General features: G+C 39.9%; 1 protein-coding gene and 1 long non-coding RNA gene across 17 annotated transcripts in view; one reads left to right on the forward strand and one right to left on the reverse strand.

Annotated features, from left to right (window-relative positions):
- LOC310847648 overlaps window positions 1-16,228 on the forward strand; it is a 143,730-nt gene that overhangs the window by 117,286 nt on the left and 10,216 nt on the right. The window lies entirely within an intron of this gene.
- Window positions 1-16,228, reverse strand: part of PFKFB2 (6-phosphofructo-2-kinase/fructose-2,6-biphosphatase 2) — a 35,177-nt gene that overhangs the window by 18,176 nt on the left and 773 nt on the right. For 14 of the 16 annotated variants that reach the window (XR_014565913.1, XR_014565914.1, XR_014565915.1 and 11 more), the window contains exons 2-13: window positions 15,536-15,680; window positions 12,014-12,139; window positions 11,219-11,315; window positions 10,349-10,415; window positions 8,778-8,852; window positions 8,108-8,164; window positions 6,141-6,265; window positions 4,940-5,147; window positions 3,331-3,477; window positions 2,659-2,763; window positions 987-1,116; window positions 242-304 (exon numbers count right to left, since the gene is read on the reverse strand). Coding sequence is in view for 13 of the 16 variants with exons in the window: in XM_083745560.1 (XP_083601686.1) it covers window positions 242-304; window positions 987-1,116; window positions 2,659-2,763; window positions 3,331-3,477; window positions 4,940-5,147; window positions 6,141-6,265; window positions 8,108-8,164; window positions 8,778-8,852; window positions 10,349-10,415; window positions 11,219-11,315; window positions 12,014-12,139; window positions 15,536-15,635 (1,300 nt within the window). In the remaining 3 variants the exon portion in view is untranslated. Of the gene's footprint in view, window positions 1-241; window positions 305-986; window positions 1,117-2,658; window positions 2,764-3,330; window positions 3,478-4,939; window positions 5,148-6,140; window positions 6,266-8,107; window positions 8,165-8,777; window positions 8,853-10,348; window positions 10,416-11,218; window positions 11,316-12,013; window positions 12,140-15,535; window positions 15,681-16,095; window positions 16,209-16,228 lie in introns of those variants that run through there. The other 2 variants (XM_083745559.1, XM_083745555.1) reach the window with 1 other exon arrangement.

Raw genomic sequence — 16,228 nt, forward strand, 5'->3', positions numbered from 1 at the left:
CTATGGCAAAGGCACTTCTGCAGATAAAAGGGCACCAACTGAACACAACCCTATCAGTCCCTCATTTTACAGGAAGTGGTGGGGGGGAGATGATTCAGGGTGGTGAAATGACTTTCTGCTAGTTCTGTGAAACAGGTGCAATCTGAACCCTTGTCTCAAGTTAACATTCTAAGCACTAGTAAGCACTAGAATCATTCCTTCCTCTCTCCCTGCCCACATTAATAAACAAACAAATACTTACCATAAGCAACTGGTGTGAGTTTAAGGATGGTATGAAGAGGGCACCTCAGGTAGGGCAGCTCATCTATAAGAATAGAAGTGGAATAATAGAGTTGGGATCATCTAGTCAAACCCCCTTCAATGCAGGAATCTCAACTAAAATAAGAATTAAAAACTACCAAGCATGGTCCAAAATGTACTTTATGCAACTCTCCTTGTTGCCTCAACTCAGAAGGAACTTTGTGGTAAACGTGTGAATGTACCTTGACTATAATGCTTGGAGGATGTAGATGTGCAAAAGCCAATTAGCAAGAGATAATTTCTATCAGTCTGTGCAATTATATCCAGTATAAATCACTCGCAAAGTGGTTTACAAGAAGTAAGATCCTACACTTGTCTACACAGTAATAACTCCTAGGTGAAGTGTGTGTATGGAACTGTAGCCAAAGCATTTTTTAAAATAAAAGCGTACAGTCATAATGAGAATGAAAATTAAGAACAATGAAATAGGATAATAGGCACAGAGGAGTTGTTAATGTTGGAACTGCAGTGAGGGGAATGAGCTTTGGATGTCATGATAAATCTGGTTCCCATGCACTGAAGCCCTGAAGAAAATATTGCGTTTGGGTGATTTGCATCAGTATGTTTTTAATAGTGATGTGGTTCCTAATAATGTATTTAGGTCATGTGCAGTTTGGGCCCGCATTGTTCCAGATAACAACGTGCTTCATAATAGCAGATGTACAAAAAACAGCTCTGCGCCTTACCTGCACTCTTATCAAGGAAATAGGCCAGTAAGCATCTCATAACTGCCTGATGAGAAATAACTAGAACATTGCCCTGACGCTCCAGCTCCATAATCACAGGTTCCAAGCGTTGGACCAAATCTTGGTAAGACTAGGAAAGAAAAACAAATATTTACCAGAAACAAAAGGCACTCACCTGATTTTACAACCTCACAAGTTTCAAAGCGATCAGAAATATATATATTAAAAAAACCAGCAGTGGAATTCAATGTGGTACTAAGGAGAAATGCTTGCACTAATGGAACAATCTCACCTCTGCTCCCCTATATACTGTTCTTGGGGTTCTTCTTACACCCCAGTGCAGATATGGAGGAAGTGAAGGGGCACTATGGAGGGACAGAGAGAGGGAGGAAGCCCTGTTACACTAGCAGAAGTCCTTGTTCTGGCTTTCGCTACTGGAACTGGGTAGTTGAATATGCCCCCTAGCTGAGTTTGTTACAATTAGTTAGTTAGTTAGTTAGTTAGTTAGTTAGTTAGTTATTTAATCAATCAATCAATCAATCAATCAATCACCATAATCTATTAAGACTTATTTTCTGACTCTTCCTTTACAAACAACAAATGCCTTAAGTGGACCCTTGTGACAATTCTAAGTTATGGCAGAATCACCCACAGTTAGAAGTAATTACTAGTTTAAAGATCAGCAGGTTTTCTTCCAAGTTATGAGAATAATCACAATGCCTGAAATCTATCCGACCATACTTAAGTAGAGCTTAAGAGTATGCCTTAATTTTTTTAAAAAAACAACAACACTTAAATTTCACCAAATTTTGATGATGTGGAAGGAGGCTACCTAGGGAAGTCACAATGAATTCAGATATTCACATTACAAAATTGAGATCTAATAATGGGCCAGTTCAGACAATATGATAAACTATTATGGAAACAAGCTGCAGTGACCATCAGGCTCCCAGGCTCCCCTCTCTCTCTTCATCAGCACAGCTGCAAGGAGGGTTGGGGGAACTGGCTAAAATGTTTTAAACGGTTCTAATTTTGGTTCCTCTGTTTCATTTTTGTTGGGTTGGGGTTGGTTGTTACTTTAATTAGGGTATAATTGTAAACTGTTTATTATTACTGTATTGTTATTATTATTATTGGTTTTGATTTATTGGTTTGTTTGTTGCATGTATAGGATATCTTGTTTTTTTAATGTTTGGCGTTTTGTTGTGTTTTATATGCTGTAAACTGCCCAGAGTGGCTCGGGAAACCCAGCCAGATGGGCGGGATATAAATTATTATTATTAGTAGTAGTAGTAGTAGTATCCCTACTGTAACCACGGTTTGAATTTGGCTTGGTTCAAAGAATGTACAGTAAAGATTATCCACATTTTGCTAGAGTGGACAAAACAACAAGAAGCAGTTAATCAAAAACAAAAGCAAGCTTCTGATCTCTTCTTTACTACTGTTCTGGAAGAGAGGTGAGGAGGAGCTCACTTTGACTTGTCTCCATTATGAGATACAATGGTTTGTCTTAGCTTCTGAATCAGCTCAGTAAGAGTCCCTGCTGTAGTTTCCTGTTTTACTGTATTTTGCAGTTGTATTAGCAGTTTTACCACTGATCACCGCCTATCCCTTCAAAACTATAAAGTCAAAAGCAGTAATATTTTATTAATTGATGATAAAAGCTCCATACCTCTCCTCCAGGGTAGCGATAAAGGTATTTATCTTGATCCCGAAGTGCAAATTCTTCTGGATACTTCCTCTGAATTCCTTCATAGGTCATTTCTTCACATACTCCCTAGCAAAATAGGAATTAATTCCAGAAGATAAAAAGAAAAGCTATCTGCATTCAGAAATTCCCCTTTTTAACATATGTGACACCAGCTTGCATTCACTTACAAAAGAGTGAAAATAATTTCAGTGGATTATAGAAGGTTTTATCTCAAAACATGGAGGTTCCATAATTTTGATGACATTGAGATTGTAATCTCATGCCCACTAATTTAGGAGTAAACACTACTGAGTATGCCAGAACTTCCTTTGATTTAAATGTTTGTCTGTTATGTTTTAACTGCACCCTTCCTCCTATCAGAGCTCAGGACATCATGCACCAAAATGAGTAACATCCAAAAATGCAGAACATTTCATGAATTTGTGTGTTAACCTTTCACAAGACTGAGCTTCAAACTTTTGAAATTTAGACTAATTACGGTATACTTTTTGAAAAAATTGGCTTACTTGTAATTTATTGAAGGAAGGAAGTAAAGTTTAATTTAGATTATTATCATTACATCAAAACAAATCACTTGCAACACCCACCACCGTCTTCGCCACCAGTGCGTGGCCTTTCTGTAATTTTACTCACAGCATCAATCTCGTTCAATATCTTCCACTGCTCATATGGGACTCCCAGGGCCTCTGCTGTCTGGATAGTTCTTTTCAATTGGCTAGTCCAAACCTTCAGATCCACAATCTCCTGCTCCTTGATGAACTTTTTCAATGCTTGTGCAAACTAGGATACAATACAATACAATTGAGATGCCTAGGCAGTTTTTAGCTTGTTGTCCTGGGGAAAGATTCCTCTTCTTTTATTAAGAATATGAGAATACCAATCGAAGTCTGATGCTGCTCACAATGCTAGGGCAGGTAGCTACAAGGGCATGCAGAATCAAGACAGATGATGGGAGTCCTTGGAAAAGCACACTTTCCCAAAAGTATGTAAAAACACAGTTTGGTACAGAATTTGCCATATTTTTTTTATATAGGAGTAGAGCCAACCTTAATTTCATGCAGCCCACAAGAATGGGGTTCCACAAAAACAAAGAGAGATTTGCAGTGCAGCAAACTCCACCAGCTTTGGTTGTGGTTTTTGTCTACCACTGGCTGTGACAAGCAACTGACTTTTCCTATGGGCTATTGACTTTTCATACGAAAACATTTCCTCACTCCTGTTCTAGAAAGAATGTATCTGTGAAGACAAGTAAAAGTATACTTTTGACTTAAGTTTAGGAACCTATCCAATATGAACGATCACACACAACTCTATAAAATTAATTGAAGAACGAGGCTTTCGACTTACAAAAAAAAATAAATGATTAAATCGATACACAAGCAATACAGTTGTAACTTGGATCCCGAATGCCCTGGAACTTGGACGTTTTGGCTCCCAAGTGCCACAAATCCAGAAATGATTGTTCTGGTTTGCAAACGTTCTTTTGGAACCTGAACAGCTGACAGGGCTTCCAAGGCTCCTGATTGGCTGCAGGAGCTTCCTGCAGCCAATCAGAAGCCGTGATTTGTAAGTCGAATGGACTTCCAGAATGAATTCCATTCAACTTCCAAGGTACGACTGTAGTTGTGTAACTTTCAGATATGTATAAGTTATACGTGTTTTATCTCTTTTTAGCTACTGTTGATTTTAACCATCTTCTGCATGTTTTTAAATAATGAAGAAAACTGCTTTGAGGTTTCAAATAAATGAATGAAACATCTGTAGGTGTTTTCTCAGAAAGCCATTTAATAAACGGAACAATTTTACCATCAGAAACCCTAGCAGGGTGATGAATTTAGGATTATGATTCTTTTCTTTGCAATTATTGGCTGCATTGGCACATCATGGTGCACCGTAAACCATGGCTTAACATGCACGAGCAAACTGCACCTTGTCCCCACTCACAGTAGGAGGAAACAAATCAAAATCCCTGGGCTAAGAGTTATGCCCAAAATGAAGGATTGATATTTGTCTCACTCCCAAACTACAACCCTTGGTTTGAATGAACTGAATGAAGGGATCCTTGTTTGATTCCTCCTGGTGCAAGGAAGGAGCATTCACGTTGAACCATTAAGTATGGCTTGCTGTGACTTGTGACTATGCTTAGCACAAATGAAGGTGAATTTTGGCAGAAAATCTGACCCTCAACTTAGCTCTTAAAATGCCAATACAGAGAGCAACAAAACTTATGCGTAGACCATACCTGCTTCCCCCGCGCTGACAGGCCTGAATCCCCACCAATCTTGCTAACCAGGTTGCACTCACTCTCACCATGTCTACAGAGATAGATGGTGCGTGGTTGAACATGGATATTCATAAGGTAATAGACAATTTTACTTTGGATGTAATCTTGGACTCTGTTGACAAGGAAGCGCTGCCCTACGTTGATCACTTTAATGAAAGAACGGTCTCTGGAATTCAGAAAACACCAGAAACATTATCAATATAATAATTCAATACGTATTTTCTTCCATATGTACATGTTTCACAACCCATAAGTGAATGTATACATATTAAGAGCTGCATGTAAAGTTGGATCACTGAACTCATTCACAACAGCATATCCACCGGGATCACAAACTGCTGCATAAATACAGGATACAGTGTGGTGTGAATTCCCATCAGCTGGATTTGGAATTGGCTCAGAATTTATAAGCTTCATCAGAGATCTGCCAGGGCCTTAAAAATAATTTTTGGGAGGCTTTTGTATAACATATCCCAGCCTGAACCAAGAAATAGGGCTGGCGATGAAAAATACATAAATATGCATAGGGCAGTTGAAAACTCACTGCTCAGCTCAGAAATGATTTTCTGCATATGTGCAGAGAAATACCTACAGGAAATGATGTCGATTATGAGCTGGATAAATTCATTTTCCAAACCAGGTAATTATGAACTTTGGCAACACTGACACTTACAGTAGCGACAGTGCAACTCTGTGAGCCAAACCAGACATGTTTGTGCTAAGGTGATGAATGCTTAGTCTCTTAAGAGTACAGAACAACAAGGAAAAAACCACCTTTCTTTTCTTTACAAAGTGTTTCCAGTTATCAGTGATGGAGAACTTCAAACATGCAAGGATAGTGCTTAAAATTCTAAGCAGAGAGGAATATTAGAACATTCCCAGGACGCAAGAATGGATATTTGTATAAGAGATTGCTGTTTCTGCTACTATGAAGAGTGTTTTCGCATGTTCTAAACAAGTGTGGGGAAAAAGGAAGTCAACTCATTTGAACTTCCTCTCCCCTTGTTGGTTTAGAACATATGAATTTCTGATATCTCATACAATATCCTTGTGGAAATGCTGAATTGTCACCACATGTAGTTCTCTTCTTGGCTTCATTTCCACCCCAAACACATACAACAACTTGAAAACCTCCCGACTCCTTTGTCCTGCCTCTTACTTGTCATAATTAACTGGATCAAGAGGCTGATAGGTGACTTTATAGCATTCTATTCGCTTTAGGAAATCATCCATCACATTCTCTCGGTTTCTCTCTGGGTAGTCAGGGCTGGAAACCTTCACTTCCTGATCAACAAAGAAAGTTGTTTCAAAAATTAAGCAAACTTTATACATAAAAAGAAAAGAAAAAACACTAGTGAAATAAGTGTCTGACTGGTTGCTCCTGAAGCAGTGTGGCTCCAACACACATCCCTAAGCTTCCAAACAAAAAGATACTGTTTAAATGTCTGTCTCACCCTGGCACAGAAACAAAGGACAATACTAAATGAATAGTGCATTATTTGCTTTGGGAATAGATAGACTGGGCTGCCCTTTCTATTACCTTTCAATGCATGCTGTTTGCAAGCTTGTGCCAAAAATATGTTCCAAGGTCAATAATTTGATGACTTAATTTTAGCTTCCAAAGTCTTACATAACTTACGTAAATACATCCATTAGCCTTAAGTTACCATACCTAAACCAACACTATTTTCTTCAAGCTCTGCATATAAGGAAGTAGCCATTGCCAAAAGCTATTACTTACATCCCCCACTCACCCACCCCATTGGAGTAAAATTATGGAGGGGGGAAGTATATGATACATATAAACTTGATAAAATTACTTTTGAAATAGAAATAAGCAAACCCAATGATCACTAAGATGTTCTGGATTTATTTACTCACAAAGCCCGGAAATTATTTAAAAAGTGTCTTTTATGGGGTCAAACCACCGTTCCACTGATCTCTAAGGCCAGGCCAACAATCCCTCCTCTACATTTGCAGGGCCATTTCTCCCAGCTGGGTTTACTTCAGATATTGCAGCCTGGCTGGTGGAAAAATAACCTCATGTGGGGAAATAACCTCAAGTGTTGAACCCCCTTTTCTAGGTGAGGGAAAGGGGTTTCAACATTCTACAAGTGCAGATAGCTTTTGTCATTAAAATCACATGCCATTTGAAAATTGGACTGATGAATCTGTAAAGACACACATTATCTTGTGTAACCTGGCATCTAAGCATGACACTAAAATGCAGGTGTGCTGCTAGCAGGAAGTCTAACTGCAGTGCTGATAGCCAATTTACATGGTTACTCTGGCAAAGACCAGGGTCACCCCATTGTAACAAGTGTACTACATAACATGTGAAGGGCAATATGTGACCATAAACATATGCAGACACATACCAGGGAACTCCAGCCACAGTATAGAGTGGCCCTTTGAGAACTTGAAACAAGAGTCTTGGAACAGATAGTGTTGGCAGCAGCACTGTCTAATACTGCAATATAAAAAACAAAACCACTGAATGACCTTGGACAGCTCTCATCAGGGCAGGCCCAAGACATTTTGGCACCTGAGGTGAACCACAAAATGGCATCCCCCTCCCCACCAGGGAAGAACAAGGGAGAAAATGTAAAGATCTACATTGAGATCTACTGTCCCTATGGATTCTGCCACCTGAGATGGTAGCCTCGCTTTACCTCATGGATGAGCCAGCCCCAGCTCTCATCGAGAACTAAGAACTAAGCTCTTCAGTATGTGCCATTATTTTGTTTGATATTTTTCAAGTGGTGTTCAAACTGGACTGAATCCAGATTCAACCCTCAAGACCAGATTTCCAGGGAGATGCAGGGGGAAGGAGGAACCCATGAAAATTGCTGCCTACACCCTTTTCCCTGGCAGAAGCATTCCCCTGAACAGAGTTCCTCTCACAGGAAGTCTACATACAATCTGTAGTATGCCTTTTCTTTGATGAATATCCACACAACACTGGCAAACCAGCAGGAAGAACAATTGATGCATGAAATGTGGAGCTGGTCTAAAACATCACAAAATGGTGGTCTTTCTCTAGCAACACCGAACTAATGCCAGTTAAGTATTCTGTAACAAAGAAAATCTAAGTAGGCCAACCTTTGGAATATGTCAAATACTCACCAATATATTGGCAGCAATGACCTCTGGATCATCACAGACAGACTCCACAAAAAACACCTGCAAAAGGATTGGAGGTTGGAGGAGGAAAGATGCTTATTAAATTGCAGGTCCTCTACAGGCTGCAGCCCCCTCAGCCTAATTTCAAAAGGCCTTGGTATGCAATCAGTTCATACCGCCCCCTGGAATTCTCTGCCACCAGCAGGCAGATCACTGGGTAGAGAGGAAGGTTGGGGAGAGAAAAGGGAGGGCAGAAAGAGAGGCAGAAAAGAAGGTAGCAGAAGAGGAGAGGCAGAGGGAGGAAGTGAAAGAAACAATGAAAGTGAAGAGAGAGAAATGGGGGGGGGGGGTCCAGCCACTTTTACTCTGGCTTTGCCTGATATGGGCCCACCACCTGAATGGGTTTTTACTTTCATTTAGATTTTGTATCTACAGCTGTCATCAGGCCCCTAAAATTTCTACTTCAGTAATAATAATTTAATAATCAGAAAGTCCTAATTTAGAAATTTAGATAATTCCTTCCCAATTAAAAAGAATCCAAAATGAGGGGTAACCGGCTCTGAGAACTTATTATACACCCCCCCACCTGCACCCACTCCTGCTCTAGCACACAATGATAGACAAGCTCATTTTTGACTTTGAACTGGGAACAAGCTTGTAATGAAGTCATCACCTTAAAAGAATTTTCTTTAGCAAAGGTCAAAATCATGTCCCTCCTTTCCCGAGTTGTGTTAGTTGCATCAAAGACCTTAAAGAGATAGACAAATGTGCCCATCAAACTTAGGTATCCACGGAACATTGGAAGAATAGGCAGATAACATACAAATACACACATGCCTAGACAGCTATAAATCTCAGCTAAACATTTAATAATGGATTGAATTCAAGTCCACCTCATAACAAAATCTCAAAGAACTCTACTGGACTCCACACCTTATTATTTTTAAATAGATAAGCTGGCAGAATCTCACTGCACATATGAAGCAGAACTTCCAGGTCTTAATTACAACTCAAACCACATACTAAAATCTTTATTACATTTTAATCTGCTGCCTCTCCGAGAGCCTAGAGTGACACAACAAATATAAACAGAGATAAAAACTCAAACTTAGGATAGATTGACATGGGGTAGGGACCCTGCTACCCAGGTAAATGAGATTGGCGGGGACAAACAAGGAAGTTTTTTACGGCTGTGGCTCCAATCTTTGGAACTTCTCACCTCTTGACACCTACAAGTCCAACACATGCCAATCTTTTCAGAAAGCAGTATTTGGAGACAGCCTTAATTATGTATTCAAACATTTGTTTACTGCCCTTCATTAAATTTGATGCTACGATGATTCACAACAATAAAACAATGAACATGTTGACACTGACCACAAATAAAAGCAGCAGATAAAATATCAGAAACTGTGCTTAAAAGGCCTGGGGGAGTAAAAACATTTTGCCTGGTACCTAAAAGATTATGTTGGGGTTGGACAAGTCCCCATGGAGAGGGAAGTTCCATAATTAGGGCAGTCTAGCCAAGAAAAGTCCTCTCTGTAGTTGATACCAACTTCACTTCACTTTATCAGTTTCTGATGGGAGAGGTACTCAGAGAAGGGCATTAGCAGATGATCTTGGAGTCCAAGCAAGAACATCAGGAAGAACTTTCTGACAGTAAGAGCTGTTCGACAGTGGAATGGACTCCCATGAGAGGTGGCGGATTTTCTTTCCTTGGAGGTTTTTAAGCAGAGGTTGGATGGCAATCTCTCATGTATGATCTAGCTGAGATTCCTGCATTGCAGGGGATTAGACTAAATGACCCTTGGGATCCCTTCCAACTCTACAATTCTATGATTCTATGTGTCTAAGAGCTTTTTCTTTCTTCTTCTTTTGCCCCGACACTTTCCCCATGAAAACCCACTCTTTACTGCTGAAAACAGTTCCACAGAAAAACTGAATTGCTGTTTGTTCCAATTCACTGCTAAAGAGCGGGTTTTCCTGGAGAGAAAGCCATGAGAAATTACATCCTGTTATTAGATACGAGTAGATGTATTCTGGGCTTGTGCCATAAATTCTAATTCATTTAGGGCCCACCTTGAGATCTTGGACACGCCATTAGCCCAGACATACACTGTGAGGCCAATTCTTAATTTCCCCTGTATGTATTTACGTGATGGGAGTGGTGCTCTTGTGTCTCGGTCCCGCCTGTAGTGGGTCCCAAACCACCAGCTGAAGGACAATAATCTTGTGTGCACTTACAGCTATCTGGCCAGACTCCTCCATGAGATAAACTTTCACATCTTCAAGAGCCACCAAGGCACATTGTCTGCAAGATAATCAACATCATCATCATCGAGTAGGATGGTTTAAAACAAAGACGACATCAAACCAAACTACAGTAGTACCTCTAGTTACGAACTTAATTCGCTCTGGAGGTCCGTTCTTAACCTGAAACTGTTCTTAACTAGAGGCATGCTTTCACTAATGGGGCCTCTTGCTGCTGCTGCGCTGCCGGCACATGATTTCTGTTCTCATCCTGGGGCAAAGTTCTCAACTCAAAGTAACTCTTCCAGGTTAGTAGAGTTTGTAACCTGAGGTGTTTGTAACTCGAGGTACCACTGTACTGGAAGTAGTGAGTGAGTGAAATATGTTATACAATAATAGCCTTCTCCCTGTTTATTTCATAGTGCAAACCACTGAATCAGATATGGGGGTGGTGAAATGGGATGGGCTGCCCCTGGTACAGCAGGATAGTTTCTTCACATGCCCCTCTCTACCCTACTATTCTGCCCTTCCTTTTATTTACAGTGGTACCTCAGGTTAAGTACTTAATTCGTTCCGGAGGTCCGTACTTAACCTGAAATTGTTCTTAACCTGAAGCACCACTTTAGCTAATGGGGCCTCCTGCTGCTGCCGTGCCACTGGAGCCTGATTTCTGTTCTTATCCTGAAGCAAAGTTCTTAACCTGAAGCACTATTTCTGGGTTAGCGGAGTCTGTAACCTGAAGCATATGTAACCTGAAGCGTATGTAACGTGAATTCCAAAACTAGCAACATAAATACTGAATTATGATTATCTGTTATTATTTAACAGTCACCAATATTTTGAGAGATGCTGGCATTAACTTACTTTCGAATCCTCATGGCTTCTTTATTATCATGCCTGAAGAAATCATATGACTTGTACGATTGTACTGCTTCACGGCGGTAGACTCCTAAGTTAAATACTTCACAAAACGGAAATTCAGTTGTCAACATTTCATAATAAATAGTGTTACAGTACTAATAGCAGATGGAAATCTGGTATCTAAATGCCAGTCATCGAAATACCACTATTCATTCAGATTTTGCCTTCACTCCCCTCCTCATGGGCCTCACTTAAAAAAGGAGATTAAGAAATTAAAAACATGGCATCAATGCATCTGTTTGTGATCTAAGTACAAATATTGCTGTACTACATGAATATCTCTGTTAATATTTTTAACCTATAAATGAAGTAAGGAAAGTCTGGTTATTTCCATTTTCCAAATGGGGAAAACTGAATCACAAACACTATGCTTATAGAGGCCCACCAACTTGTTTGGGATTCTCAACCACCTAAAGACTCTGGGGATCACAATAAGAAACTTTTTTCAAAAAATAGAGCTGAAATTAGACTTCTAAAGAACCACTGAAACATATTTCTTTGCCTTGTACTGACACTGCCAAAAAGTGTCAGTATTATTTAGCACTTGTTGAGAACAACTTTTCAATTATAGGAAGAAATAAAAAGATAACCACATCTAGGCATAATCATTCAACCAGGACTGGATTAATGCAAGCTTCTAACTACCAACTTTCCCAGCCACTTGCAGCTGATCAGAAACTATTTATTATTTTAACTGCGTAATAACTATTATATCTCATGCATAGAAATATAAAAAACCTTTTGTAGGCACTCCAATCCAGTTGAGGTAGCGAGTTAATTTCTTGGACACGTAGGTCTTGCCTCTTGCAGGGAGGCCAATCATTACAATCAGAGTAGGGGAATTGGTCATATAAGAGGCCCATGCTGCAAAGAAAGCAAAGACAGAATAGGTGACTTCTACAAGACTGAAAAAGAAAAATGCTGGCAATAAGCCAAAATAATGAAGGCTTCCCACAACTCCTTCTGCCCATACATCTGCCATAGACAAGGACACTGTGTTCTGCTCCCAATCAATCAGCGGACTATGGCATGGTTGTATCAGGTGTTTGCTAATGAAGAAGGCTAACCAAGCAAAAAATAGCCACTGACTATGTGCCTCAAACCGAGTGTGTCACTCAGTTAAAAATATTTCCCAATTAAGCTGTGGGCTTTTCAAGGTTAACAGAAAAAGGTCACGATCCCTCTTGAGAACACCAATGGAGCCAGCTTCCTTTCTGAACATGATGAATATAGATCTAAAATAAATTAAACTGGTCTTTTATTTGCTTTTTGTCTAAGACGCTGAATTTTCTAACATTCATGCTGCCCTCAAATGAATAGGAGCTGCGTATGATGCTTATCAAGAAATATATAATTTTTCTTCAGTGAAAGAATAGTCTGCAGTTCATGTACATGATTTGTATTCGGTACAGCAATGATCAAAAGCTTTAAAAAAAGATCTCTGTGGAACCTGCAGACAAACCTTCCCAACACGATACTGTCTAGATGTCATTATTTTAAAAAGCAAACTAAATAGAATTTCTCCCCATTTATAGCCCCAGCTTATGGAAGGACTAGTTTGGGGGTGGCTGCTGTAGCTACTACTCCAAGAAATCCTGGCTCCATTTCAGTCAGCACCAGCATTCTCAATTATTATAGTGGATCCAGGATTAAATTGCATAACTGAACATTTTACCAATGTGTGGCCATATCCATCTCTGACAGATATCATATGAGAGAAACCTGAAGCTACTTCATTACTGGCTTGTCTGGATCTCTTGAAATAAGATGGAACCCCCAAGCCTACCAATTTTACTAATGAGATAAATTTCCCTCTCAAATGTAATCTGGCAATAACCTAAACAAAATTTCTTTTTTATCCCAAGGTTAAAGGAAGTAGATTGTAACATAAAAATTCTGCAAGCTGGGCTGAAATAGATGGAAGTTGCAGATGAAGAAATCTCTATTTTTATGCAACTTGCTTTGTTTTCAGCGGGGCATCAGCAAAAGAAGTTCACTGGGTTTAGTGTCAAAAATAAGGAGACATGTAAAGATGAGCTAGGTCTGTCTGAGAGAAAGAACAATTTTAATAGCTTATTTCTACAAGAGTTAAATCACATTTTAGCTTCAGTGTGACAGTCCTGAAAGTACAAAACCACAGACAACAGCAATTTTCCAGATCAAAATTTTGTGTTGAAGGAATTGGGCAACTTATGCTGAAAAAGCAGCTAGGCTTCCTCAAGCTGCTTTTTCAGCTCCAGATGTTTTTGGCCTACAACACCCATGATCCCTAGCTAGCAGGACCAGTGGTCAGGGATGATGGGAATTGTAGTCTCAAAACATCAGGAGGACTGAGTTTGAGGAAGCCTGCTCTACACGGATTGTCTGCTCAAACTGTCAGTCTACCATGACTAAACCCTACTAAGGGTCTGTCTGGCCTTAATTTTCAAAGAATAGTGTTGTGAGTTGGGTGTCTGTGTGTCAGTCTGGATTATATCCTTGGATTCCTTCCAGACCTGTGAGCCTGTACCCAGTGAGAGTTACAATCTAGGAGAGGCTGCTGAACAGGTCAGACAAAATTTCTATGTAAGATAATGGCTTTAGCTGGCCACTTAAGTACTCTCATTGGCATGTCAAAGAGAATGAACTAGACTGCAATAGCTACAACTAAGTGATAGTGCTGTCCAGGGATGGAGGGTTGACATTCTCTCCACTCCCCTCATCTGACTGGATGCCACTGTCATTTTAGATTGAAGAACAATAGTATGGTATGAGTGCTGTGTGTGTGTGTGTGTGTGTGTGTGTGTGTGTGTGTTTGTTTAGCTGGTGCTGGAAGCTAGACATATCTGTTCTGTCCTGGATCTGAAGCTGAATTTTGGGCTTCCCTGGAAGCCTAATGGAGAAGCAAGATATGGTGTGGTGTTAATGCTATATGAGCCCCTCCATCGTATACTCATATTGTATATAAGTGTAAATAAAACCATGTATCCTAAAGGCACCACAGTCTGCTGACCTTCATTCCAACGAAATGAAGCCTTGAGTAAAGTGCAGGCACCCCCACAGTCTCTTGCTACTCAGAGATTAGGCTGGTGCACTACAGTAGTATAGGATTCAACCAATAAAGTAAGTCAGTGCCATTACAAAAATTTGAGGGATAGGGTTCAAGACAGAGTCAAAAAATTAAAATAAAAAAATTTGTCATGTCAGCAAAAACAAATTGTATGCAGGCCACTGTACTAGAACAATGCAACAAACCTAGCTATTACAGGCAGTGCTTTTTTCCCTTTAAATATGTTTAGGAGTACTCTCAACTTTGACTCAAGAAAATCACCATTTTATAGTTCAAATAGGGAAAAATAAAAACAGTAAATGAACAAAAGTACAAAGATTCACAAAATGTTTAGGGTATACGTCCCCCCAGAAAAAAGCACTGATTACAGGAATACTGCAGGGACTACAGTCATACAGCCACAGAGAAATATTTGGAATGGGGTGCAGACCAGCAATTTCCTGGTGGTAGAGAGAGACTGGCAGTTGCATGTATATTTTCTGTAATCACAAGACTGCAAGAAGCCCTACCAGCGTAGAAGGAACTGAATGTAAGTTACCCTACTGACCTACTGGACTTCACATTCATTTACTTATTCACCCTCTTCCCAGAGGATCTAAAACAAATAATGAGTTCTAAGAATATAGGTTAAAGGATCCTGGTACTGAGGTTGTTTATTCTTCATTAGCAAACTATTTCATGACTCTGTGACAGTTGTAGGAAGTCTCCTAGAAACTAGGGTCCTACACATACAACTAACCCTGTGGCTGACATTTTAAAAGTATTCAAAGTGGGGGAAGCGGTAGTAGTTTAGTCACTTTAACAGAAATGACACAAGTAGCTGTGGGCCAAGCTGACAGTAATTTATATAAGATTACTCCCATTATCAATTCCTTTAAAGTATTTCTATTCCAATTTTATTTTTATTCTGCCTTTCACAGAACTTCACATATCAAAGTAACATGGTTCTCCCTCTTCTCTTTCCAGAGTTTTCTTTTTCTCCTCAAAAAACCCCTGTGAAACAGGTGAGGCTAAAAGAAAGCTTGTCACTATATATAATTTAGCTTGGTCTCATAACATCAAGGGTTGTGCCCCAGGGAATAATTCATCCCTATATTTAGCACTGTGCTAAATTTGAAAGTTGGAGCACACCCACCCACACCCACACACCACTTTTCTTTCAGTATTTATATATGTGCTGCCCAGCAAAGCAAAGCATCACAAATACTCACAGCACTTTTTCTCCGAGAATCGCTGATTTGAAGGTTTGTTTTCTTGGTTGCAACCGTTGCTGTTTACCAGCTCTGGTACTGGAGCTGCATCCCCTGACATTGCTGCAAGGCACACACTTCCTCACTTTTGATCGCCAGCCTTCTCCTGGAAAACCAAAGGAGGAGTATTATGAAATGCTCAGCTCTCTGACAGTAAAATAATAACATGCACAAACAGCAATCTGTCCCTGATGTTCCTTCCAAGAGGGACTAAAGTGGGGCAGGGAAAAGCGGAAGCTACATTGAAGTTGCTAATCAAGGTCAAGAGATACTCATCGTACTATTTTCAAAGATGACACAAACCCCATAAAGAAGGAAAGTAGGAAAAGGTGTCATTCTCCCTGAAGAAACCTTTACAACCAGGAAATAGGTATTTGACCCTATATAATCCTTAGCATCCTTCATTTGACAATTACATCATCTTTCTCTTTCTCTCTTTTTTGCAGAATTCCAATGGCTAAATACCTTTCTAGGCTAGAGGGCATTACAGTGATCAGCCCAAAGCCAGCAGCAACACACACCGGTGATCCCAGACATGTAGCCGCGAATAACTGTTGACGAGGATTTATATCTGGAGTTAGAGCCCTCCTGTCAGTTCGGCAGCTGGAGCCTCAAAATCTCTTGCTCAAGCTCAGAGGCTTTCCTCCCACCGGG

The sequence above is a fragment of the Podarcis gaigeae genome (genome assembly GCF_964106915.1).
Source record: "Podarcis gaigeae genome assembly, chromosome: 6".
Classification (NCBI taxonomy): Eukaryota; Metazoa; Chordata; class Lepidosauria; order Squamata; family Lacertidae; genus Podarcis; species Podarcis gaigeae.